Here is a 25,400-nt window from a genome sequence, read left to right as displayed (position 1 = left end):
AGTAACGAAAATCAGTGCCCAAAGCAACTTGTGCCTTTTGTCCTACTATCCCACACCTCTCTCTCTCTTTTTTTTTTTTCTCTTAATTATTATTTCTAGTTTCTCTTTCAAAAATTAAAGGGTTGAATTAAACACTTTTGTATGGATTTCCTTCAACCATCTTTGCTTTTGATCTAAGGACGTGTACCTGTCTAGCTCTCTGCCCTTCCCCAGAACAGTAACCCCTGGGGATACCATAGAGCATAGAGATGATACAATTTAATAAAGTCACAATAAAACATCCAAGGCCTTTCATACTTTTTCACTTTCTTTAACTCAATTTATTTTTCATTTCATGGACAGAGATTTAGTCCTGGTATTAGTTTATGATTTTGCTGAAAGAATTACTGAACACATACAAAAAGGAAATATTATTTTTATTATTTATTTTGTGCCATGTATACCATAGGAAAAAAAAAAAGAGTTGAAATCACTTCAGCACCGCTGTGTTTTTCATTACAAAGTTATTACATATAGAAATTACTCCAAATTATCTGAAATGAATGGAAATTATGAGGTTTAAATTCCCCAGGTTACTGCAAGCACAGCACTGGAAATTTATTTTGTCATCTTGCTGAACATAATTGCTACAACAAAATTTCTTCCATTTTACAACCGCAGCATAACTTATTTATACCAGTGTTGTTGTAATTTTACATCAATAAGTTGCATGGGAAAGAGTACACAGGTGGTAATTGAAAACAATAATTTGTAGTGGGGTCCAGGTGGAACAGTTGGCTCAGAAAAGACTTCATTTGCTGCTCAGTAGATGCTTTGCATCTCTGCGGCCTCTGAGCACGACTATGGTACTACCAACCCTTTGGTCCACCCAGCTCCAAGGTGGCCCAGTCATCCTAAGCTTCAAAGTGCCAGGTGAGGAGGGAAGAACAACCCGCCCAGTGTCCTGGTGCTGACCTGTAGCCCCCAAGCAGAAGGAAAACCAAGGTGTCTGGGGACCTGCGAAATCAGAATGGGAACAGTGGCAAGCAGGATCCCAGCACCAGGAGCACGCCCCTGCCATCGCCACTGAGGCCACCTCCAAAGAGCTGAGAGGGGAGGAAGCACAGACCAGCCCAGGGCATCTTGTTCTGGGGTGTGATGGCCAAGGCAGCTCCTGCCCTGCTTTTCAGCTCTGCTGTCCTCAATGAGCGCAGAGCTAGGTGGCACTTGTTTGTCCATGGGAATGCTGTTATTTGATCATTTTCAATTAAGATGTGAGTAGTTGCCTGAGACACGAGCAATGACGTTCACATTCATACTTTGCTTCACTCTGTGTGAACAAGAATGTGTAATTTGGGTGCAATACACAAGCACTCCCAGGCCAGGCATCTGCACTTCTCTGTTCCCTAATTGTCAACAGGAATAATGAAACTGCAGAGGCTGCTACTGAATCCAAAAACCGATGAATTTCCCTATTTGAGTTCAGCTGCCCAAGTTAAAATAAAAATAATAATAGCAATACTGGTAATAACAACGAAAACAAGCACCGCCACCATTCGTGTTACTATGAATGCACCCTATTTGAATAAAATAAAGTAGGAAGAACAGAGAGGAATAAAGAACAAGAATGAATGAGGTGCCTTTCTTTTCTGATGTTCAGATTCAGATTTTCATGATTCACAAGAGACAGGCTGGAATGTTTCTGTCATGAGTTCAAGCTGAAGATTTCATTGCCACATTCAGAGCTTAGAGGCCTTTGTTATTTTAAACAATCCAAAGATTTCAAATCCTCTTAAAATCATCTGAGAAGAGGAAGAGAAGAAATTGGTTGAAACTTACTCACTTACACTTGAAAGCAGAGGAGAGCTGTATGGATCCTGTATTTCAGGACATATAAGATCCAAGGAGTAGGTATGGAGGAGGGGTTCTTTGTCCCCCTCGCCATGCAAACCGAGTTGTGCAAGAATCTCTGGGCAGAGACAACCTTATGCTTTTACATAATGGAGCCAGTTTTAAAAGTTCTTCTTTGGAGGAAAATATCCCTCAGTTTCTAGGAGGTTGTAGTGTTATTTATTTATTTTCAGGGAAGCTTGTGCTAACTAGTGCTAGTTCACAAAGCTCAGCTTACTGCATCGAGCAGTGATGGCACTTGCTTTCCAAAGACACAAACAATCCTTGGACTGAATTCGTTAGGGAATTTGTGCCAGCTTTTTTTTTTTTGAAAAAGCCTCCCCAGCAACAGCAGATTTTGCCCATCTTCTTTCTTTTATATTTTATTTTCGGTGAATAACAATGACAAGCCCCAAATTATGTGGATGTCCAAGTGGCATCCTCGGTGGCATCCTGAGTTACAGCAGACGGGATGCATGACTGGTATTGGGATCCAGGAAGGTGTGTTCCCCTTTACCTTTGCCTGTGTACATGCAGATGCAGGTGGCCTGGTGTGGAATGTGTGTTGATCGCCCTCCTCTCACCCTGACACGTCTCTGAGCAAATTGAGGTGCTGGAGAAATTTATTACGGGGCTTTCAGAGAGCGCCTCAAAGGTAGGGGCAGGTCTTGATCTCCCTGCAGTCCCTGGGGGTCCCCTTACAATGGGAACTCAACTAAATCTCTACTGTTGGAAAGTCTGAAGCTCAAACAGACCAAATTATGTCTCTAGGAATGTACTTTTTAAACTGAAGAAGGAAAACAGACCTCAATCCTGCATTTTGTCTGATCAAAAAATAAATTAAAAATAAAACCCAGTGGTTTTCTTCTTGCTTGCTGGTTCTGTGATTCTTTTTTTTTTTTTTTGGGGGGGGGGGGGGGTGGAGTGAAATAGGCATTGTTTTGATTTTGCTTGTTTTACCTGAAAAAAGGTTTGGAAGAAAAACTGGGTCCCAACATTTGGACAGCTATCTAGTATGTTTACCACTTGGGAAGAGCCGGAAAAATGAAGGATTCTGCAGGGAAGGAAAAAAGTAAAAATGAATAAACAAACAAACAAAAAACCCAAGTCCATTGAATAAGCAGGGGACTCTGGGGAAGGCTTAGAATGTAAATGTTGAGGAAATCTCATTTTTGAAATTAACTCCTGGAAACATTAGCAAGTGACAGCCACCAAAAATGAAGGGACACCAAACGTCTTGAAAACACAGTACAATCTGCATCACTTTTGCCTCTTTCCAAAATGTCTCGGGAATGGTGCAGGGGATAATACATTATCCTCTTAAGCCTTCATTTCACTGCACCCTAAAATGTACCAGTGTCATGGAAAAGAAAATCAAGTGAATAAATGTTGCAATTTATATGTATCTGAATAGGTAACAAGAACAATTTTACTGTTTGCCATAAATGAAAAAAAAACACCAAATCATTCCTCTGATTGAGGTTCTGAAGCTCTGTTTACGGCTGCAAAGTGATTTGATACAAAAAAATTACACATTTTGAGTTATTATATCACCCAGAAATTTGATGCCACTTAACTATGTAATTTTCAGAAATGATATAAAACCATTGCAGAAAAATATTCAAGGAAGCCCAAAAGACCTCTTTTTATCTTTTTTTTTATGGGTCTAAAATGAGAACTCGCAGAGATCCTTGCACTGTATGTGAAGGCTGAACTGCCACCTCGGGAGCTTTATTAATATGTATGTAAATATGATCTGGTTAGATCCTGTGCTTCTGTGTCTTTTCACAAGGTGGAGCGGCTAACTAAGCCGATCAGATCAACGCCCTGTGTTTATTCTTTTTTTTTCTTCTTTCTTTTCTTTCTTCTTCTTTTTTTTTTTCTTCTTTCCTCAGCATTAACATTTAGATTCAAAGAGAATGAGGACAACAGCCTCATTTATGTCAAGACTGTCTCAAACCTCCTTCCTTCCTTCCTTCCTTCCTTCCTTCCTTCCTTCCTTCCTTCCTTCCTTCCTTCCTTCCTTCCTTCCTTCCTTCCTTCCTTCCTTCCTTCCTTCCTTCCTTCCTTCCTTCCTTCCTTCTTCCCTCCCTCTCTTCTCTCCCCCAACTCCCAGACCTGTATCAAAAACAATTTACTTTTAACTTAGCATGAGATTTCTCAGTAAAGACTGGGAAGAAACTAAAATCACATCACACAGAATCTGCAGCTCCAATTTTTCTTCCACTGAGAAGTTATTTGAGCAAATGGGGAGAAAGTGGAAATGCATTCAAAATGTGTCCAAGTGACACAACAAGCTTATCTTCCGTGAGGATATCGGGACTTCCTCTTTACACTGATCCCACTGTTATTTATGTATCTACATCCGTGCCAAATTTTAGCTAAAGACATTGCACGATTTTGAAAAATGAAAAGAAAGAGAAACCCAGAAGCTGAGAATGTGTGTGCTGAGAGTTCTTGACTCAGCATGCCTCGCGTGTAGGGTGAAATGGAATATTTAACATCATATTAGCTTGTTTTCCCCTATGATAAGGACGGTGTTTCTAGATGAGAACTCTTCAAATCCCTGGCATATTATGAAGACAGAGAAGATGATTACCCTAATACAAGATATTTTGTGCATGCAAGCGCTTTCCCCTGTAATTTAAACAAGGGACAAACAGCAAGCAGCACCTTTAGAGAGAGCAAAGAGCTTGCTCTCTTCTTGCAGGTTATGCTCCCTCTTTGCCCTCTTTATTTTTTATTTTATTTTATTTTATTTTATTTTATTTTATTTTTAAATTTTTGGCATGGGGAGCCCTGTCTCCTGCTTTGCAGGCCGGTGGTGGGGTGGGGGCCGGGGGGACACCAGCCCTTTCCCCATCGCGACCGCGCTGCCCGGGACAAAGCGGGGCGATGCCGGGGGCAGCCCCCGGGGACCCCGAGCCCTCGGCGGGGCGGCTGCGGCGGGGGGGGACAAGGCAACAGCGGGGCCAGCTGCAGATGGAGGCGGGTCGAGGGATAGGTCAAGGTTAGAAAGAGCCTGCTATTGATCTGGCTTTGAACGCGAGACAGGGAGAGCAGAGAGACTAAAGGGGGAGCTGTGAGACAAGACATTAACAGCTTTCAGTGCTAATGATCACAAGTGCCAGACAGGGGAGGAAAGAGGAGACTGAGAAATCACTTTGGATTTTTTTTTTTTTTTATTATTATGCCCCCCCCCCCTCCCCCCCTCCCTTTCCCTATTGGGATGTATTTTCGGAGGGAGGAGGAGGAGGCGGCGGGAGGAAGGCTCACCCCGGCAGCCCTGCCCGCAGCCTGCGAGTCACTGCGGCCGGGAGGGGGGCTCCGGCGGCCCCCCCCGGCCCGGGCAGCCCCTGGTCAATCATTGCCGGCCCTTATCTCCCGCTCCGAGCGCCCACTGGAAGACACTGGTTAATCAACAGATGATGCCCAGCAACTTCCCGATAAGCTCCCTGCGGCTCGCCGAGAAGCGGCCGCGCTCTCTGCGAGCCGGACTTTGCACCCCCGAGGGCAAAAAGTGCCCCCCCCTCCCCAATTCCCCCCCAGTTCCCCCCTTGCACTCACTATCCCCTCGCCCTTAAAGAACAGGGGGACAAGGGGAGGGCAGCCCCCAGCCCTGGGTGCAGAGGGCAGCGCAGCGGAGCCCCTTCCCTTTGCCCTCCCGGCCCCGCAGGCTCGGCTGAAGCATCCCCGAGGGGGGCACCCCCGTGTGTCCCGGGGGCCTCGGCTGCCGTCGCCCCCCCGGCACGGCTGTGCGTGGGGCTACCGGCCCCCTGCATTCACCCTGCTCGTTTTTTTTATTTTATTTTTTTCCATGCAGGACCCCGGGAAACCACGGCGAAAACCTCACTCGGCAGCTTATAAGCGCTGCTCGCTGCGGTTTGCCGTGTGCTGGCAGCGGCCGAGGGCTGAGCCGGGGCGCAGGGGGGGGGCCCGAGCCCACGGCAGGGCCTGGGAACCGGGGGGCCGGCTGCCCTGGGCGCCCCGTCGGGGACAGGGGGCTGGGGACAGGGGACAAGGGACAAGGGACAGGGGACAGGGGGCCGGGGGCTGGCAGCGGCGAACCGCGAGGTGTGAGCGGGTGTGCGGGTGGGGATAGGGAGAGGCAGATTTGCTGGAGGAGGCGAGAGCGGGGCTGTTTAGCCAAATTCTTCTCAAAGCTGATTAAGGGCACCGAGATGAATTCTGGTCCCCTAAGGCTCTCATGCGATTTCATACCAAAATAAATAAATAAATAAATAAAATATTATATATTCATTTAACGGAGAAAGTAAACGACACGACTGCAGAGCGGCTCTCCTGGCGTGCTCCGGGTGGAGGCTGGGTTTCTTGGGTTTCTGCTCCATCTGCCTGCAGCCCCCAGCCCTCCCCCTCTCCCCGCTCCCCTCGCCCTGTCCAGACGTGGTGCTGAAAGCTCTTTGCACGAGCAATTTGCTTGTCTGGGGAGGGAGAGGGAGGGAAAAAAAAAAGAAAAAAAAGAAAAAAAAAAGATAATCGGAGGAACTGGGCTGGGAGAGCGGAGGTAGAGGGGAAAAAGTTGGTTCCCAAGAATCTCCCAAGTTAGAGGCGCACGCAGCTGTGGGCATTTACCTGCGTGGGAAATAGGAGGAAAAGTGCACCAAGATGCGGTCCCTGGGAACTCGGCGTCTCCCGATTCGCGGCCGAGACTTTAGTTCCTCCAAGAGAAATCCTCACCCCCAGGATTTTAAGGAAAAGGGGGTGGGAGAAGCAGGTCGGAGTGTGTGTGTGTGTGCGTGTGCGGCTCGGGAGCGTGTGCGCGCGTGTCCCGCTCCCATCACACTTCTCTTAGCGAGAGAGGAGGAAAGGAAAAAAAAAAAAACAACAAAAAAAAAAACCAAACACCTCTCCCCAGCCCACACAGACACTGGTGTTGGTGCAAAACTGTTGGAAAGAAACGCAAGGGGAACGCGCCGGCCGCCGAGGAGCTGCGGCGGCGGCTGGAGGGACGGGCAGCCCGAGCCTGCCCGCGGCTCCTGCCGGCTCCGCACCGCGATGGGGAACGGCGGGGGCACCGGCACCGGCACCCCCGGCACCCCCGACACCGGCAGGGGCACGGGCAGGGCCGGGCGGCTCTCCGCATCCTCCCCTCCGCTCCTCCATCCCTCGGCCGCCGGCCCCCGGCAGCCGCCCCCGCCCCGGGCCGCCCCCGGCCGAGCCCCTCCCGGGCTCGGGGAAGTTTGGCCGTGCGGGAAGGATGCGGCTTTCTGCTCCCCCCTTTCCCCTTTCCCTCCGCTTAGGCGAGAAAGCAGCAAGCGCACAAAGCCCGGAGCTGCTCCCCGCTCCGTGCATGTGCTTTAGTTTGTGCGCGAGTGTGTGCGAGTGTGTGTGTGCGAGTGTGTGTGTGTGTGCGAGTGGCGTTTCTTGTTCTCTTGCAGGGTACAATGTTAAAAAGCCACCGCTAGTCGCCCCCAGTGCTCCTACTCTCTGGGTCTTTTTGTCTCTAGTGCAGATTAAACGTCACGTCCGCACTTGAACTTGAATTTTATCCCATTGTACAGAGGCAGCCCCAGCCATAGAGAGACAGAGCGCTCCCAGAGAACCAGGACTCCGCCATCTTCACATTGCAATATATAATAGTAATAGCCAGCACCAGCCCAGCTGCACTGGGGGCTTCCTTCCTTCCAGTCCCAGTGCCAGGCGAGGGGGGAAGAGTGCAAAGTGGTGCAGGAGCACTGGCAATCCAAAAGCACCAGGGCAAAGCAGTGCCACTTGAGCTGGGAAAGAGGAGACACAGTTTTGGCTACCCCTTTTCAAAAAAATTCTCTCTATATATCTACCCAGCAAGGGTCAATCTCTGAAAAACATTTTTTTTTGGCAATTTTTTTTTTGTTTGTGGGCAATCCCAATTCAAGTACTTTTTTTTTTTTTTGATATTCCTGCTTTTTTTTTCTTTTTTTTTCTTTTTTTTTCTTTTTCTTTTTTTTTTTTTTTTAACCCTCCTGGTGGAAAAGCGCACTTGCCAATTTGCCAAGCACTCTGGAAAGAGGGAAAGAGAAAAGTGTCACTGGCGGTGCATATCCTCCTAAGTTCAAGAAGAGATTTGGAAGTCCAAGTGGCAGAAGCAGTGGAGAAAAGACAGAGTGTGTGAAAGAGAGAGGAAAAAAGAGCGAGAAAGCTTTTCCTGATGATGATGATTTTTAATTGAGAGGAGATCCCATCCAGTGCACCACAGCAGCGACAAAAAGGAGGTGTTTTTTTTTTTTTCTTTTTTATTTTTTGAAAGAAGAAGAACTCGGTAAAGAAGAAGAAGAAGAAAGAGGAAAAAAAAAAGAGGAGGAGGATCGGCCCCCAACACATCCCCCCAGACCAGTGCAGCTCTCCAGGCGATGCCAGTGTAAATGCCAGGGCAATGTCCCGTCGCAAGCAGGGAAACCCGCAGCACTTGTCACAAAGAGAGATTATCACACGTAAGTTTGAACTTGGAACCAGATCGAGCCGAAATCAAGGAGCAAAATTAGGGAAGGGGAGGAAGCGGGCTGGGGGGGGGGGGGGGGATGGGGGGGGCTCCAGGAGAAACCAAAGCTAGTAAATGACTTCAGAGAGAGGGAGAGGAGAAGGGAATTAAAGAGGGGAGGGGGGTGTGCGGCTAGGGGGGATGGGCTGGGGGTGGGGGGGGGGGGGAGAAGCCCGAAGTTTTGCCGTGCGTTTGCAGCGGTGCGGAGGTGAGGCGGGCGGGCGGGCAGCGCCGAGCGGTGCCGAGCGGAGCGGGGGAAAGGCGCTGCCGGCGGGGGGCGGCGGGGGGCTCCCCCCGAGGGGGCACGGGGCCGTGCCGGGCCGGGCCGGGCCGTACCGGGCCGTAGGGGCTCCGCACATCGCCCCCGGCCCCGCTCCTCGCTCCCCGCACCGGGGTTGCAAAGCGGAGCGCTGGGAAAAGTTGGCCGGGAGCCTGGCATCGGCGTGACAGCCGGGGCTGGGGCGGGGGGGGGGGGGGGGGGCGAGGGATGCGGGGGGGGTTCGGGGAGAATCAAGGTGGGCAGCGGGGCCGGGGAGGGGTGTGGGGGGAAGGGGAGAGGCCGGGGGGCTTGATGGGAAGCACATGGAGGCGGTGGGCCGGCCGAGCGGCGGGCGCCGAGCCCCCCGGTGCGGGGCAGGTAGATGGGCAGGATGCAGCCCCAGGTGCAGTGGAGGGGGGGTCCCCGTCCTGCACAAGGCGGGGGGAGGCACGACGGGCTCGGCTGGGGCTAGAGGCAGGGCAGGGGGTGCAGAGGGGCCGGGGGAAGGAGTGGGGGTGCCTGTTGGGGAGCGGAGAGGGGGGGTGCAGAGAGGAGAGCCGAGGCGGCGGAGGGGGGCACGAAACGCGGGCCGGGCGGCGGGGCAGCAGCGGGGGCTGCACTTTGCCGAAGCTCCCATTGTGAAATGCAAATACTCATCACCACCCCCTTCCCCCCCCCCCCCCCCCCCCCAAAAAAAAAGATAAATCGGAGGAAGGGAAGGAGCCCCCCCCCCCCCCCCAGCATCCCCCCCTCTCCTCCCCGTTCCCACCCTACACCCTACAGAGGGGCGAGCGGGCGGCTGCAGGCAGAGCCGGGGCAGGTCCCCCCATGCCGGGCACCCCTCTCTGAGCTGCCGGGGTCTCTGCCACGGCTGAATGGGGGGCTCCGGGTGAGGGACCCCACAGAGCTCCCCGCTGCTCCTCCGCCACCGGGCCCCGGGGACAACCGGGGGGGGGGTGGTCCTGCATTTCCCCCCGAAAGCATCGGACCCGCTCGAGGGGGGGGGGGGGGGTTAGGAAAGCAGAGCAAGCCTTGGGGAGGTTGTTGGGGGGGCGGAGGCCGGTTTGAGGCCCCGCACCCCACCGGGGAGGCCGGCCGGACTCCCCCCCCCCCCCGACGTGTCCGCAAGTTGCTGTGCTGCGGGGGGCGGCGGCGCGCACGGAGCCAGCCCCGGGCTGAGCCTGAGCCGCGGCGGATCCGAATATTTATGTTCCGATTTTAAAGAATTTAAATAAATAAATAAAATATTCCCCCGGCTTCTCTCCCCTCCCCTGAAAGCCAAGAATAGGAGCCATCTGCCAGGAGCATTTGGTGCTTGCGAGCTCCTCTCTTTCTTTGTTACCGGTGATAAATTTCTGTTTGTAAGATTTCCTCGTGAATCGATGTGTATATATCTATATAATTTTTCCCCCTCCTGGGAGATTTTTTTCTGTTTTCGTAGGTGAGGGTTTTGGGGAAACGGTGCGGGTCCCGAAATTTCAATTTCTTTCGCTCTTTCTCTTTCCTTTTTTTTTTTTTTGGTGTGCTCCTTTATTTTTTTAACCCGTTCCTCACCCTCCCTCCCCCCCCCCCCCCAGCCCATCAGCTGGTGGAACACAAATGAAGATGCATCTGGTATTCAGCTCTCTTTCTGGGGGGTTTGTTTTTAATTCATTGTTATTTGGGAGCCAGATTTGCATCACCATAAAAGGTGGATTTCCCCCCCCACACACGCTCCCTCTTCATTAATTGCATTTTTGTTTTTAACCATCCAGTTCAGAAAAAAGCATTTCCCTTTTTCTTGGTGCTTCCCCCCACCCAATTTCTTATTTTTTAAGAAAAAGCATCAACAACCTGAACCCTCTCTAAATCACCCTGTGCAATTTCTCCTACTTCTTTTCTGTCTCAGTTGTGAGGAGATGTGGGGTGTTGAAAGGGGGGGTGTGCAGAAAATCTGGTTTGTTGCGCACGTCTGAATTTGTTTCAAGGGGTGAAACATTTCTTTTCTTGCTGCTGTTTCTGCTGGGGGGGGGAGGTGGGGTGGAGGAGAGAGCCAGGTAGGTTTGTTCTTCCAATTTGATCTCCTTTTTCCGATCGCTTTACTTGAAAGTAAATAATGAGGCAGGAGAGCATTAAAAGGTGCCGAGGAGCTGCGTGTACAATGGGTTTAGCGGGGAGGCTGGGGAGGAATGGAGAGCAGAGCGGTACGCAGCTTCCCTCCCTCCCCTCTTGTATTTATCTATCTCTCCATCCTGAGGAAGCTGGCGGAGAAATCAGGCTGCATACTGAACAGTGGCAGAAAAAAATGAAGGTATCCAGGGGAGGAGGGGGTGGGAGCCGGGGGGGCTGAGGCTGGGGCTGGGGTTGGGGCTGGGGGGAGCAGGAAGCGCAGGCATTTTAGCGCACAGGCAGTGAGCCTCAGCGGCAGGCGTGCAGGAGGGGGGCTTGCCATCCCCGCACTTCTCGGGAAGGTGTCATTCGTGGGGGCAAAGCAGCCAGCAGACCGGCCTCTGCGAGGGGGTGTTGGGAAAGTAGCAGGCAGCGGAATAGGAAACCAAAACACTTGCAACTAAATAAACCCAGCCCCAAGCCAAGCCCCCAAAGCCGGGATGAATTGGTGCTGTTTCCTGAAATCTTGCATTTATGTCATGTTTAGCTTGGGCTTTTTTTTTTTTTTTTTTTTTTCCTTCCCCCTCTCCCTCTTTGGCATCTGTCAGGAGAGTTGCATCTCAGGATGGATTGGAGGTCTGTGCCAGGCAAAGAAAGAGAGATAGGGAGAGAGATGGGGAGAGAGAGAAAGAGAAGGGTTTTCTGACACTGCTCAGCTGGAGTTTATTGGGTTTCATGCTCTTGGTATTCAGAGAAACGTTTAGATCCTGAGTGTAAGACAAACAAACAAACACAAAAAGCAGAGGGGCTGCAACGTAGCTATGCTCCAGAGTTGCAGTGTCTCATTTGCACCATGGTCTTTAAGGCTGCAAAACTGAGTGGCCTGCTTGTCCTTGCCAGGCTCACCCAGGCAGCCTTGTAATGGATGCACGTGCAGCACAAAAAGGGGGTGACATATGTGGGGAGAAAAGAGCAGCTCTGGACCTCTCCTCAGTGATGGTGGACAGAACAAACTTGGGAGCTGCGCTCACTTAAATGGGTGGACAAAGCAAAAGAGGCAATTAGGTAGAGAAAGAGGAAACAGAGCTGTAGAGCTGCTCCGTGCAAAGAAACGTTAGTTTGGTTTGATTCAAATTGCTGATTTTCCAGCTTAAGATCTTCTTTTTTTAACTTGAGAAATCTGTTTTCATACTAGCCCTGCATTTTGCATTTGAAGGAAATGCGAAAAATGAGAGCATGTGAAAAGCTCACTGATAGCAGTTTTGCAGAAGGCGGCAAAGCAAGAACGTTTCTGTAGGGCAGCAGCAAAGGTTGGGAGGGAAAGGCACAGTGAAATCATACAGTTCCAGGTGGACAGCCAGGTTTCCCAAGAAGGCTCTTCAATACCTGGTCAACAGGTTCCCTAGGAAGAGTAATAATTTCCTATACCATTTTGTATTTGTACATAGTCATTAGAAATAATAATGAAAAACTCTAAGATTTTTTGCATGTCAAAGTTTTGCAGATTGCTTCAAGGAGCTTCTCTTAAAATGCATTTAGATTCAGTGCAATTAATACATTTTTTTTTCACAGAAAAAACCCACACCAATGTAATTAACTCTCATGTAAAGAGAATGTAAGCTGTGACTGAAGATTTAGAGAGGAAATTATTTTGGAGATGGCTGACTTTTTCATAATACCCGCACAGTTGTCCACAGAAAAGCCTAACGTGTTTTTGAAAGACATTACATGTGTCGGCTTTAAATAGGACAGGAAAAAAAAAGAGGTTGCGTGCGGTTGATTTCCAGGTTGCTTTTCATTTGGATATATTTATATTTGACACATAAGATGAACAAAAATACTGGCATATTTTCATAGTTTAAAATATTTTTGAAAAACTGATGCAGAGTAACTAGATCGTGGATCTTGATTGTTTCGTCCTTTTTGCTTGATGTGCTCAGTGGTTTAAATAGATGTACAGCGGGTGAGAAATCATTTTGCATTTTTTCGCTGGTCGGCAGATGCAGAGCATATTTTGTCAGGCTTATTTAAATATTGAGAAATAAAGTCTTAAAGCTTTTACAACCTGGCTGCCTTCGAGCAGGAACGGTTGGAGCCCTTGTCTTGTGCAGAATGGATGTTCCTCCGCAGAACAAAGGGTTGTCTTGTGGCATATTTGACAATAATTATGACTTAGAGGTGTGTGCGCTCGTACAAGTACAAATTATTGATATCAGTTACCGACTTCGGTTGACACCTCCTCGGCAAGTCTTCCTCGGGCCGAGCTCGCAAACCTTTTCGGTCAACCAAACGCCTCGCACAGCTCGCCGACTTCCCTTCCCCGTTTCCTATCTCGATCGCTTTGCTCTCCGCGCCGTTTGTTGATAGAAAAGACTTTCCAAAATAAACTTTGCTGGCTCGCAGTTGCCTCGCAGGGCTGCCTGGTGCCCCGGCCGCAAGTGGCGGCTGCTGACGACTAGGGGGAGCTCGCAGCCCGTCTGATGCGGGGACGGCGCCGGCCCCGCCGCCGCCGCCGCTGCGCGGGATGTTCAGCCCTGGGAAATAGCAGCCGGAGCTCGGGCACTTCACGGCGCTGCAAAATGTTTGCAGTGTAAAGTTGTAGTATCGATTTCCATGCGAAGATCTATAGAGCGCTAGCTGAGAGGGGGGCTGCGAGCGAGGCAGATCTATTTTTAGCTAAAGCGCGGCTGATTAATTGACTCGGGCGGACAGGAGTTTTTAATTAAAATTAGTTTTTAACAATGCTTTTTATTGCCAGCGTACAGTGTTTAAATTCTCAATTTGTTGTCAGATAGCGATCGGGGTAATGATACTTGAACACGAGTGAGTCTCCGTGCATCGGGGGGGAAGCCCACGTAACTGCACTTGGCTTGTTCCAGCAGACGTAAACACCGAGAGAAAGGGAGCTGGGGTCCTGGGAGAAGGTGTGCACGGCAATAAGGCGGACACACACACACACCATTTGGGGTTGCTTACATGCCAGGAAGCCACATGTGCCCCTGCCGAGAGGATCTGCTGTTGGATAGTTCACCGTACTTTGATCCTCTCAGGTCCTTATAACAAAAAAACCTGCAGCTCCTGCGAAAGAAAATAAGCATTTCTTTCCTGAAGAAATAAACACAAAACCACGTATGTGATATAGAAGTTGCAGCTCGCAGGCTGCTCCACTGAGCTTGTGCTCTTCTCCGCTTGTCTGATTGCCCGCCATGGACAGACTTTAGCGGGACATTTTCTTGCCCAAACATATAATTTTGTGGTGTACGCATGGGAAGCTTTGATCGCTGGATGTCAGGGTAGAAGGTTTACTTCACCCAGTATGAGAAAGTCATCAAATCATGGTATTGTTAACATATCACAAGCATATTCTTATTTTTAGGGCTCAATATGGGGATGTAGGTTATCCCGAGACAGGAAAGCACGCTTTCTTCTAATCTGAAAGAGAAATAAATTAGGTCAGACAAAAGATCAGGGCTGTCGCCAACTGTATAAAAACCTTTCACTCTTGGGTAGAGAGGGCCAGCAATTTATCTGATGATTTCTCTACTTCATTTAGTGTTTGAATCAAGCTCGTTGGAAGCATATAGACAGCAGCCAGCTCATTTGACAGACCTGTAACATGAAGAGCACAGTGCCTCGTCCTCTGGTGCGGCAAAGGTTCCCCAGCTATGGGGAAATCTTGCCTTTCTCTCCTCCCCAGACTCCTCAAACTTTGCCGATTGCTGCTTTGTTTCCATTCCACGACTGCTAACTTTTGCTAAGAGGAACAAGAACCCCCCTCTCCTCCTCCCTGGTGCCTTTGCCCCCGGCGCACGCACACGCACATGCACGCACACGCTCCCCTTCCTCCCTCTGTCTCCCACTCATCCCACTCGCCAAGGCTGAAGCCCATCAGCAAAGTCTCCCCGTGGAGCCACGCTGTACCAAAATGGCTCTCCGCCTCCTTGCCCGAGCATTTCCTCCTCTTGGTTGCTGTTCAGTGGGGCAGCGGTTTCTTCAGGGCTGCTCCACGCACCGCCTTGCAGATGTCGGTAACATTTGGTCTTGGTAGCCTCAAGAGAAAGCGTGTGGAAAAATAAACGGTGGCTGGGCTTACCGCCTGCTTTAAAGTTAGTGATGCCGTAAAAGCACTTGGTGAAGTATCAGCATTGGCTGTAGATAGATTTATATATATGTGTCTTTCTAATGAGGGAGGGAAAAGGCATCAATAACAGTGCACATTGATAAATGTGTGATTCATTCAGCTGCTCCTACTATAGCACCTTCCTCTTTTGTGTTTATTTACTTTCTTAAATTGTATCTGGGCAGGCTGCACACCATTCCTCTGCACCCACGGTTGCAAGCCTCAAAGGCAGTTGTGTGTTCAGCTCCTGAACATCAGTTAAATTTGCCCACTGCTCTAGCTCCTGAAAAGCTGTTGCCTGCTCGATACTGTAGACCTTTGCTGAAGCTTTAAGTAGCAGCTTTTTTTTTTTTTCCTTTCTTTTTTTTTTTCTTCTCAAGGAATATATAAAAAATGCCTAAAGCAGGCTATTCGAAAACAAATTAAAGCAGAGGGACACACTTCATGCGTTTCAGGCACGCGCCAGTAGAAGGGGGTTAGAAGAATATCATCATTTTACTGGCAAAAGTGACACCAGATCGGGGATTTGATTAATGGTACAGCATTCACAGGGACTTAGTTCTGTATTTTTGACATATGCAAGTCTTTTGTGTAGTTGCCTCGGTGCAAGAAATTCCTTTTTTTTTTTTTTTTTTTCCTGGAGCAGCTGATAATTTGTGTGTGTGCTGGATATGCCCAAGGTACTTTCCAAAGACTAAGCACTAGACAGCACAGTATAAAAAAGGAATCCAAAGTTAAGGGAAAGGAAAAAAACACTGGTTTACTTAACTTTTTTATGACCCCTTTTACTAAGCCACTGGAATAAGCCATAAATTCGCTGAATGTTATAATGAATATGCTTCAATGAGAGCAAAAAAAAGGCTTAAGAAAATTGTATATGAGCAACAGAGTTCCATACACAATTGAGGAGCAGTCTCTTTTGAGACCGATATTTATAAAAAAGAACAGAGTTGTCGTGTGTTTAATATGCGTTCAAAACTAATTACTTAATTTTGATCATGCCTTTTAAATCTTTGGGTAAGAATCCGTGCTTCAAATCTCCTTTTCTAAGCCAGTTAAAAGCCTGTACCAAAATACCGCTCCTTCTGCTTTTGTGGCACCGAGCGCTCTTTTCTCTCCTTGGTTGTCGTTTAGTTTTAAATAAAACAAATCTATTCACTTGGGAACAAAGCATGCTTTTATATCCCATCATCACATTCCATTTTATCTGCGGAGATTTACAGCTTCTGCAGTCTATAGAAGAGCCTATGCATTTTACGCTCTCAAAAGCAGTAAATATTTTTTTATGAACGTACAGTTTACTTAAGGGGAGACACGCCACTCCCTTCTTTAACACTGTGCATAGTTCCTGGTGAAATAACATCTGACGAGCGCTTGAGATCCAAGCAGATCCTTGGATATTCTTGGCTTTTGTTCCGTTTGGGTTCTGCGGGGTTGCCGTGCCGTTTCCCTCCTTGTTTTTCCCAGCCCCCGAGGTCCTGCCCGGCTCTTTACGCCCGCGGCCGGGCTTGCTCCGTCTCAGGTGCGGCCGGGGGTTTGTGCTGCTTTCTGAGAGCCTCGGGGCACTTCTGCGGGAGGCGGCCGAGCTGGGCGCTGCGGGGGGTGCCCCGCACCTCGCCGCCGTGCGGGGTTTGCGGGACGTCCCCCTTTGTCCCCCCCAAGCCGCTGGGAGCCTGCCGCGGGCAGGTGCCCCCCGGCCACCCCTCGCCGCGCTGCGCTGCGCTCTGGCACGGCACGGCTCCCCGGCACGGCACGGCTCCCCGGCACGGCACGGCTCCGCGGGACGGCACGGCTCCCCGGCACGGCTCCCCGGCACGGCTCCCCGGCACGGCTCGGCACGGCTCGGCACGGCACAGACCCGCCGCTCCTCGAGGCGCCTTTTGTGCGCTTCGCGTTGCGCCCTGAGACGCACTTGAAAAGTAGCGCAGAGCTGCCGGCCCGTGCGTTTCTGGGGCTTCCCCATCACGTCGCCTCTCTCGGTCAACTCTGCCTCACACGTTATTTACTTATTTATTTATTTGTTAAACACTCTATCAGTAATTGCTGCTCAGTCCTCAGAACAATTAAAAATGGATGGCAGACAAGCGGTGCCTCGGACCGCCGAGCGCGATGCTGATGCAACGTGCGGGCGTAAACTAAACCCTGTACCTTGCGGCTGCAGGGGGGAACTGGGAGCAGGTTATTGATAAACTTCGAGGGTGAGGAGCTGCAGTGCCTGCTCTGAGTGGCCATGGGCTTTGCGCAGCAAGGATCCTGACACCGATCGCTGCGATAACCCAGCTCGAGCGCACGCGATCCAAGCCATTTCTGCTAAGTGTGTTGACGTTACAGTAAATGTGACATGTGGGTGTTGATGGAAGGGACATCGTTTTCAGGCCTGCTTTGGGCAACACCCTAAAAAGCATGTCACTTATTTGTGCTTGCTCCTGAACTGGGCTGAGCTCCTGGCTGTGCCTCCAAGGCAGTGGTGGCTGTGCGCTGGGAGCGGGGCCGGGCCCCTCATGCCAGGGCATGCGGGAGAGTGGCTTCCCTGGTTGGGGTGTGACAATTTGTGCAGCCCCAGCTTGTCCCGGGGGGTACCCTGGGCTCAGCATGGGCTGGGGTGGTAGCACAGCAGGCAGAGCACTTGCAGCGCTTCCCCGAACTCCCCGGTATTGATCTGTGACCCCGCTGCCGAAACAGAAGGCGGTGAGGAAGTTCAGTGCGCAACGCTTCAGTCTCTTGCCAAAGCGCTCCCTCTTCCCCCTTTCTTTGCCTCTCTTTGATACTGTGGGATTGGGAAAATAAGAAAAGAGAATAGGTGGACAACTTTTTGATTCCTTTGCACCTTTCGTTCAGCAGTGTAATAAAAGCACAAGAAAATAAATCACCAGTATCTGGACCCGGCCTCATCCAAAGCCCACAGACAAGCATATACAGTTTTGTCTTTTGAGGCCTTTGAGATGATTTTGAGTAACAGACTTTTCTACTATTAATGGGCATGATTTTGAGACATTTGACAGGCAGAAAGTACTTAGCATGTGCATTTGCTTTAATATTGGGCATAAGAATATTGTTTGCATGGGGCACATATGGTGTAATGATGTCACCACGCAGAAAGAGGAGCGCTGGCGGTTTTGCAACAGTGCCTTTGTGAAATTAGGAAAATTGTCCACTGCACTGTAGGCAGCCAGAGAGCTTTGAGATGCTGCTTAGAGTCCAGCCAGCAAGTGTAACACTTGGCAAAGCAAATGATTTAGATTGTCCGGCTGCATTAATTTTATGAAGCCATCGAATGACAGCAGTGTCACTGATGTCCCCATAGATCACCCATCCCCGACTCACTGTGCTCCCTCAGAAGGTGGTGCAGGGCTGTTTTGAGGAGTCTCTGGGTGCAGTGAAAATGCTGGGCACACCTCAACACACCTGGGAGAACCAGGGCATGAGTCCTGGCTGGAAATAGCTTGTTTGCATTTTTTTTCCTTTTTCCCACGTAAGACAGAGGAGATGTTTTCCATTCTCCTTTATCGTGTGGCTTGATTTTTCCTTCTTAAAAAAAAATAATTAATTTTAGATAAATGCTCGGGAGGAAACACCCTCCTTCCCCCAAACCCAGCTACCAACAAACAGAAATAAAACCACAGAGTTAAATTCAAATAATGTGAAGCGACTCATTTGAAACCCACAGACACAAGTGGAGTCAGAACTTTAGATTGAGACTGGACTAAATTGCCCCATTGGTATTAAAGGACTCCTTAAACAGCATAAGATCCTGGCTGTTGTATTAACCAGGCGTGACCCGATGCGTTATGGGCTGGACTTCCAGGCTTTTTTCTCTATTCCTTTGTGGGTTTTAAATCTCTCCTGTAATGTTACTTGAATGTAGGTTTTTAATGGCTTAATTGAGTTGTCAATAAGAAGCCTTTTCTTTCTTTTCCTTTCCTTTTTTTTTATTTTATTTTTATTTTATTCTGTGTTAAAAAAAATGCAAATTGACATGGATAAAATGCATTTGAAGATCTATTCAGTATTTTGTTTTTCATTCTTTTATGTCTATTTTCCATGTCCTGAAAAAGGGATTGTAATATAGCTTCTGCATTGTTGGGTATACGACTGGTCTCGTGCTTGATGATTTATTAAGCTAAAATCAGAAATAGAGTCAAGTAAAAAAACCTTTTGAGAGTTTGAAACCCAATTACTACTGATCATGAGGGCTCAGCGTACCAAGAAAACGAAAAGCTGATTTTCGGTAATGTGGCGACTGCCAAAATATGAAGGAATACCAGATGTTATTTTAAAAAAGTGCCATTGCAGAGTCCTTGGAAAGAGAGAGTGAGAGAGTGTAAGTGAATAGGCATATGTGGATTTAACTAATATTGAAATGAACTGTAGAGCTGAAAGGAAAGAATTCTCAACAGTTTAGCTGCTAAAACCTCCTTCGTGTTTCCAGAGATGCATGGTCAGGACCCTTATCAAATGCAGCACTTTTGCTACGTTTTCTGAAGAGCACAATTTAAATCACAGGGAAAGAAAAAAAAATCCTCACATCAAAAAAGATAATAAAGTTGAGATCTGTGCTTTTCTTTTTATTTGTTACATATATGCCAAAATTCAGTCTTTGTAATTTGAGAGACAGACTTTAATCTGAAAGCTTTACAGGATTGTTACGTGAAACTCGTAACAAGCATTTTCCCCCTCTGCCACCTTTTCTTCTTACAACCCTTGGTTCAGTTCCTGTTTTCATGTTGTCTTTTCCAGCTCTTTGTCCCATCTCCCATGTGTGTATGTGCGTGTGTGTATGTCCCTGTGTGTGTGGTTTTTTTTTTTTTAATATTTTGACACTCTGCTCCCCCTTAGTAGGAATTCCTCCTAGAAATAGTGCGCACGCTTCTAAAGGACCCTTTTCACAGTCCTTTTCTTTTGGCTCTAAAATGATGTATATGTAATTGGTAATTAAAGGTGCAAGCTCTCTTCAATATAAACAATATTGCTCAATGTTAGATCATTAAAGGGAACCGCAGCACTAAATAATTACCTTTTGCATTGTGACACACTCTTCACAGACATCCGCTCTCTTCCCGGCAGTCCCTGTTCAGCGCGGGGTTATGGTTGCGTTTTCACTGAGGCAAGGAGGCATCTTTTCATAATATAAATTGGTGAATTAATTACATAGTATTGTCTTCAAACTCCTTTTAAACTTAGATTAAGGGGAAAAAAGTAATTACTGGTTTTCAGAACTAGTATTATGCTGTGTATTTGGTAACCTTGGGGTGAGTTAGGAAACCAAAGCCTTTCTGTGCCCATCGTCTGCTCCAGCGGGATGGGTCGTGCTTGGGCACTTCTCTAGGGTCTCAGTCCTCTTCCTGCTGCTGCTGGTGCTGCTGCTTTCTATTTTGCTGTTAGAGAGCTCTGATGCAACTTGTAATACAGCTGGTAGATACACTAATCAATTATTTATTCTGGAAGAGGAAAACGGGGACGATTCTTTTTCTAAACTGTCTTTTTCGAGGCTCAACCAGTTTTTGCTGCCAAGTAATACATTTCGCCTTGTAGCTCTTGTTCCTTTTCTATGTTTTGTGTGTGTGTGTGTTGTGTTTTGTTTTTCAATTTGCTGAAGAACGGGACAAAACTCCTTTTGATTTCGGCCAGGAGGAGAATCCAGATCTGGATTATGACATCTGTTTATCTCAGTCTCACTTCTCTGAGATAGTTGTGTAACTCGCTTTCCCTAGGAAAACCATAAGCAATCCGCTCAGGCCAGTAAAGAACATTTCTCCTACTATTCCTTTAATCCTGATTCGATTAGAGGTCTCACTCCCTGATTTACATACTCTTAGTTCCTCTGTTTTGTTCAGCCCAAATCCTATAGTCCTTGCAGAGGCAAAACAGCCTTAGGCAAAAGTCAGTGGAGATTTTGCCCAAGTAAAGACCAAGGTTTGTATGATTTGGCAGTTACACAGCAGAACAAGAGAAAATAAAACAAAATCCAAATTTTGCCCCAGAAATGGATTGTGATCCACAATTATTTTATAATGTAACAATTACCTTCAAAATACCCATTAAAAATGCACTGTGTTTTATTAACTGTGACACGAGAAATTATTTATTCCTTAGAAACTGATTCAGGTCACTCAGAAACGCTTTCAGTGTTTTGGGGCTAATGGTATAAAGTCCATCCGGTCCATGGGCACGATTTATACAAAAAACTTTTATTAACCTATATAGCAACTGCACAGGTATTTGGCATCAGGAAAATGAGTGGAAGATTTCGGGCTCAGCCAATATTCCTGTACGTTAAATAAATGCCTTACTCTCTTTCCTACTGTACTCACTTTTGAACCCCCTCAGCTTTTCATGAGACCACATCCTTCTTACCTTACTCTGCTGTATCTTGTACTGATGGGAGGACATTTAACCTGGTTGCTGGTATCTTTGTAAAGGGAAAGGGTGGTGGCACTAATTTTGTGTGCCACAAGAGCCTGATCCTGCTTGTTCAGGGCACTTGAGCACTTCCCTCCCTGCTTTTCCCCTCTCACTGAAATCAAAGGAGAGATTTAGGTGCATAAGATTTGCTGGATAGGACCTTGGCCAGATGGCTGGGAGATGCAGTGGGAATGAGAAGGTGGGATAAAAAGAGAGAAACTGTTTCAGAAAGTGACTCGGGGCTTGAACGTTTGCAAAATGGCTCTTTGCTGATCTCCTTGCAGTGCTGGCAGCAGTGGGAAGGAGCTGTCAGGAAAGCTATGCCAGGTCAGCCTTTCCATTTTGTTTCAGGCAGGCTTGGTTGCAAAATATATTGAAATCATTCTGGGAGAGTGGAAAAGCTGAAAAATGAAAGAAAGATCTAATCAGGCTTGGCTTCTTTTGGGTGCGGGGGGAGGCTGGGCCTCTTGTGATGCATCCTTCAGAGTCTGTGAACATTCAAAGCAATCTCTTTCTCTTCTCCCCTCATCCCTTTCCTCCCTCTTTCTCCTTGTCCATGTAAAGCAGAGGCTGACCATGTGGAACCGGCACTCGCCGACGAGGATGAGAGCCTGGCAATAGCAGAGCCAGGTGGCATCAGCATCGCCGCAGGCGGGACAGACCCCGACTTGTTAACCTGTGGACAGTGTCAGATGAACTTCCCGCTGGGAGACATCTTGGTTTTTATAGAGCACAAGAGAAAACAGTGCAATGGCACTGGTGGTGCCTGCTATGAAAAGAGCATGGATAAGAGCAGCCCTCCCCCCTCCTCACGCGCCGAGCTCAGGAAAGTGTCAGAGCCAGTGGAAATCGGGATCCAAGTCACACCCGATGAAGAAGACCGTCTTCTCACGCCTACAAAAGGAATTTGCCCCAAGCAGGAGAACATTGCAGGTACAGCATGTTTTACACTCAATCAACTGCCTAGGTAATCTTTTAACGAGAGCCCTCTAGAAAGTGCCATGAAACGGAGGCTTCAGTCACAGGTCTTTATAGGAGCCATCAGCCTGGAGGGCCCTCACAGCTACGGGGGAGAGGGGGGGGCAAAGAGGGGGGGATGCTCAGCAGGGCTGCCCACCCCTTGTCTGGTTGAGCACAGCTCTCTGTGCAGGGCCAGCTCTCTGAGACTGGGGACTCTCGATCCCCTGGGAGAGCCAAGGGGCAGTGTGTACACATAAGAAAAAGCAGAAGTTTTTGGGCAGAGAAGCCATTTCAGGAGCGTCCTTAAGCAGGTAGCAGTGGTGGAGGACTCTGGTGAGATGCTCAGTTCAGTCCAGTTCAGATACACTTCATAACACGCAGACCCACTGGGAAGGATAAAATCCTGACCCCGCTGAAGTCAGTGGCAAAATCCACTTCCACTGACTTCAACTGGGGTAGATTTCAGCTTCCTGACCTGAATTACTGACTGTGTTGCCTGTCCTGGGTCTCTGCAGAAGGCTGGAGTTGGGTGGGGGACACCTCCATTCACACACACACTCAAAATGAGCTTTTGAAAGAGGTGAGAAGCACAAGCTGGCCCAGATGAGCAGATAGCAGGCATTTCTTTTTCCTAACCCCCTCAGACGTGGTGCAGTTAACATTTACTCAGCAGACCCCCCCAGCTCAGTGGTGGGCAGGCAAGCACTGGCATCCACTTGGGTGAGCTGCTGTGAAATGGCTTCTGCAGAGCGCGCGGCGTGGGGCAGCTTCCGGCGCGCAGGGCGTTTCTTCTCTCTGCAGTGCAGCGCATGCTGCTCACCATGGTGAAAGGAAGGGCTGTGCTCCCTGCTAGTCAGTGTTTTTTTCATGTTACACAGCAGGATCTTCCCTCAAACTGGCCTTTATGTTCAAATCGACTGCATGCCGTACAGAAGACCAGTGGCAAGTTGTCATTGCTGCCACTAGATGATTTCTCTAGGAATCGTCCTACAGGATTAGATCTGACAGTCCACAATCCTGTCTGTAGTAGAGGTGTTCCCATGAGGGAATTCCCAGAAGACTGGTACTAGGCTCCTATCTTTACAATTAAAACTTTAGAGTTTCCCCGTTTTATCACTGGAGGTGTCTGAGTCTCTTCCCAGCACCTTTGGTGGGCTTGGCCATCATATAAATGAAGATGCAGGCTTTGAACTGCTGAAGTCTTCAGATCTCCTTCAGACCTTTAAGACAGGGCATATGCCACCCATTGACTACCTTGTTTTTCAGGAATTCGTAAGGGTGCAGTCACCATCTTGACATGGGGCAGCTGGTGGCTTTGTGGGGCGACAGCAGTGACAGCTGCTGTTGTAGCATTGTAAGCATCCCCACTGTAAGACCTGACCCCGTTCTTACCCTATGCTTTTGAAGCTCTGAATTCGTTTCCTGGCAGAGATGACTCCTTCATGGCGTAACAGCTTTCTGATGGCTAGGTTTGATGGGAGCAGAAGAGAAGTGTTCAAGAGCTTCTCTTCCTGTCTGCTGAAGGCCTCCTGAATGGTGCTGAGCACTCTCAACAGCTGCTGATCTCTGTGCAAGCTGACGGTGCTCAGCCCCTTGCAGAGGGTGCCCAGTGCTTTGTGAGGTTACTCCAGGAGACCTACGCTGCAGTTGTACTCCAGATCTCCTCTCTTACCAATCTATGCCCAAGATCAGTCCATAATGAAGTACTTCAATGGCTACATTCAGCTCAGAGGGTGCTGTCCCATCCCAGCTTCTGGGGTTTAGCATCTATATAACCAGTGCTTTTGCCATACAGAAAATCTGCTGGGGGAGAGGGTGAAGGTTATATTCATATGTGGAAAAGGCATAAAAAAAATTAAAAGCCAATCTGGAGCACCTAATCTCTTTCAGACTAAACTGAATATCAAATGAAAATATGTAGGAAAGATTTTGCATTGAGAAAAATAAAAGGGTTTATCATTTGATTGGCATTTTCTCAACAGTGCACAGAGATAGGGACATCCACTAAATAGTGCAGTAATAATGCTTTCTCAATTAGGAGCCCAGCTCTGAGATAAAAAGGTGCAGTGTCCTTCCATATTTTTTTTTTAATAGCAGCGGATAGTTTTCAATAGTAGGATAAAAGCCTCACATTACAGCCATGGAGGGTAGCCATGAAAAACCCACAGAAGTCATTCACTGGAAAGGCTTTAGTGGGATATACCAAACCCCTTATTTATATTTCAATAGAAAGGCTTTCTGCATTAGCCAAGAAAATCAGAATCTGCATTTAACATTAAAGGTATTTCCCAGTGAGCGGCTGTAGAGCATTGTTGTTAGATTTGTTAAAAAAAGAGACTAAATACGATTTCATAAAAGGGAAACTTAATCTCTAAGGCAGCTTTCTCCCACCCCGCCACCCCCTCCCTTTATTTTTTTATTTTTTTGGTAATAATGCAACAGCCTACAGTATTTTTACTTTATATGTGACGAAAGATATTCTTAGCCTTTCTGTACTGCGACAGGAAGAATGAATTTCTTTATTCCACCAAGAAATATGTAAAATAATCCCTTAGAAGTATGGGGAGATATGTTTGTTCAAAGCATTTAAAATGTTATTTTAATCAAAGGCACAAAACACTCTACATGCTGTGTCAGCTAAAGGAGACCATTACATTTTAACAGCAAATCATGCTCTTTTTCCCCCTCCTAGCCAAGCCCCCCCTCTTTGAAAATAACTTTTTTTTTTTTTAATTATTAAATAAAAAGGCAAAAAAGATTAAAGAATGAAAAAACTTCAGTGGCTCAAATGTATAAAGTAATTTAATATGGTGGAAGCATTAATTATTTTAGCGTAATTGAATTCTGAGGACTGCAGTAGTTGCATTTTTGTAGACAAGCTCTGTTTATTATTTCTTTGTGTAGATTAACAGTAAAGGAAACATAGATAACTTTCAGTTATTTATTGTAAAATAAATGTGTCAATTCATGTGTAAAGCAAGCTGTTCAAAGATAATTGAGTCTTTATATTTGAAGAGGGAAACCAGAAATCACCCACTCGCCACTCCAGCTCCCTGAAATATGCTGCCACCGCTGCTGCCCTCAAATAGGTTTCAGCTACTCTCCTTGATCTTGTGTTATTTTTGTAGACCTTCTTATTTGGTCGAAATGATTTGTGCGGCCTTCTGCTGCGTGACTAAGCCGCGAAACATTACAGCTTCCCAGAGCTGAGCGTAGCGAGGGTA

The 25,400-nt window shown here is 47.9% G+C and overlaps 1 protein-coding gene and 1 long non-coding RNA gene across 10 annotated transcripts in view; one reads left to right on the top strand and one right to left on the bottom strand.

Moving 5' to 3' along the window:
• Positions 1-5,437: 5,437 nt before the first annotated feature.
• The window catches only part of BCL11B (BCL11 transcription factor B), a 98,396-nt gene continuing 78,433 nt past the window's right edge, over positions 5,438-25,400 (top strand). For 2 of the 9 annotated variants that reach the window (XM_080593404.1, XM_080593398.1), the window contains exons 1-2: positions 5,439-8,300; positions 21,784-22,149. In XM_080593404.1, the coding sequence (XP_080449530.1) occupies positions 8,243-8,300; positions 21,784-22,149 (424 nt within the window). In that variant the 5' untranslated portion in view covers positions 5,439-8,242. Of the gene's footprint in view, positions 8,301-8,521; positions 8,556-8,883; positions 9,010-9,369; positions 10,897-21,780; positions 22,150-25,400 lie in introns of those variants that run through there. The other 7 variants (XM_080593402.1, XM_080593396.1, XM_080593397.1 and 4 more) reach the window with 6 other exon arrangements.
• LOC308195622 lies at positions 11,237-21,771 on the bottom strand. The gene is made up of 2 exons (XR_013951677.1): positions 14,616-21,771; positions 11,237-14,126 (listed from the first exon to the last, which is right to left on the bottom strand). It is a non-coding gene; the product is annotated as an uncharacterized lncRNA (long non-coding RNA).

This window comes from Anser brachyrhynchus (genome assembly GCF_964034855.1).
Source record: "Anser brachyrhynchus genome assembly, chromosome: 5".
NCBI lineage: Eukaryota > Metazoa > Chordata > Aves > Anseriformes > Anatidae > Anser > Anser brachyrhynchus.
The sequence above is the reverse complement of the archived record's forward strand: the minus strand, read 5'-3'. Positions and strand labels throughout refer to the sequence as shown.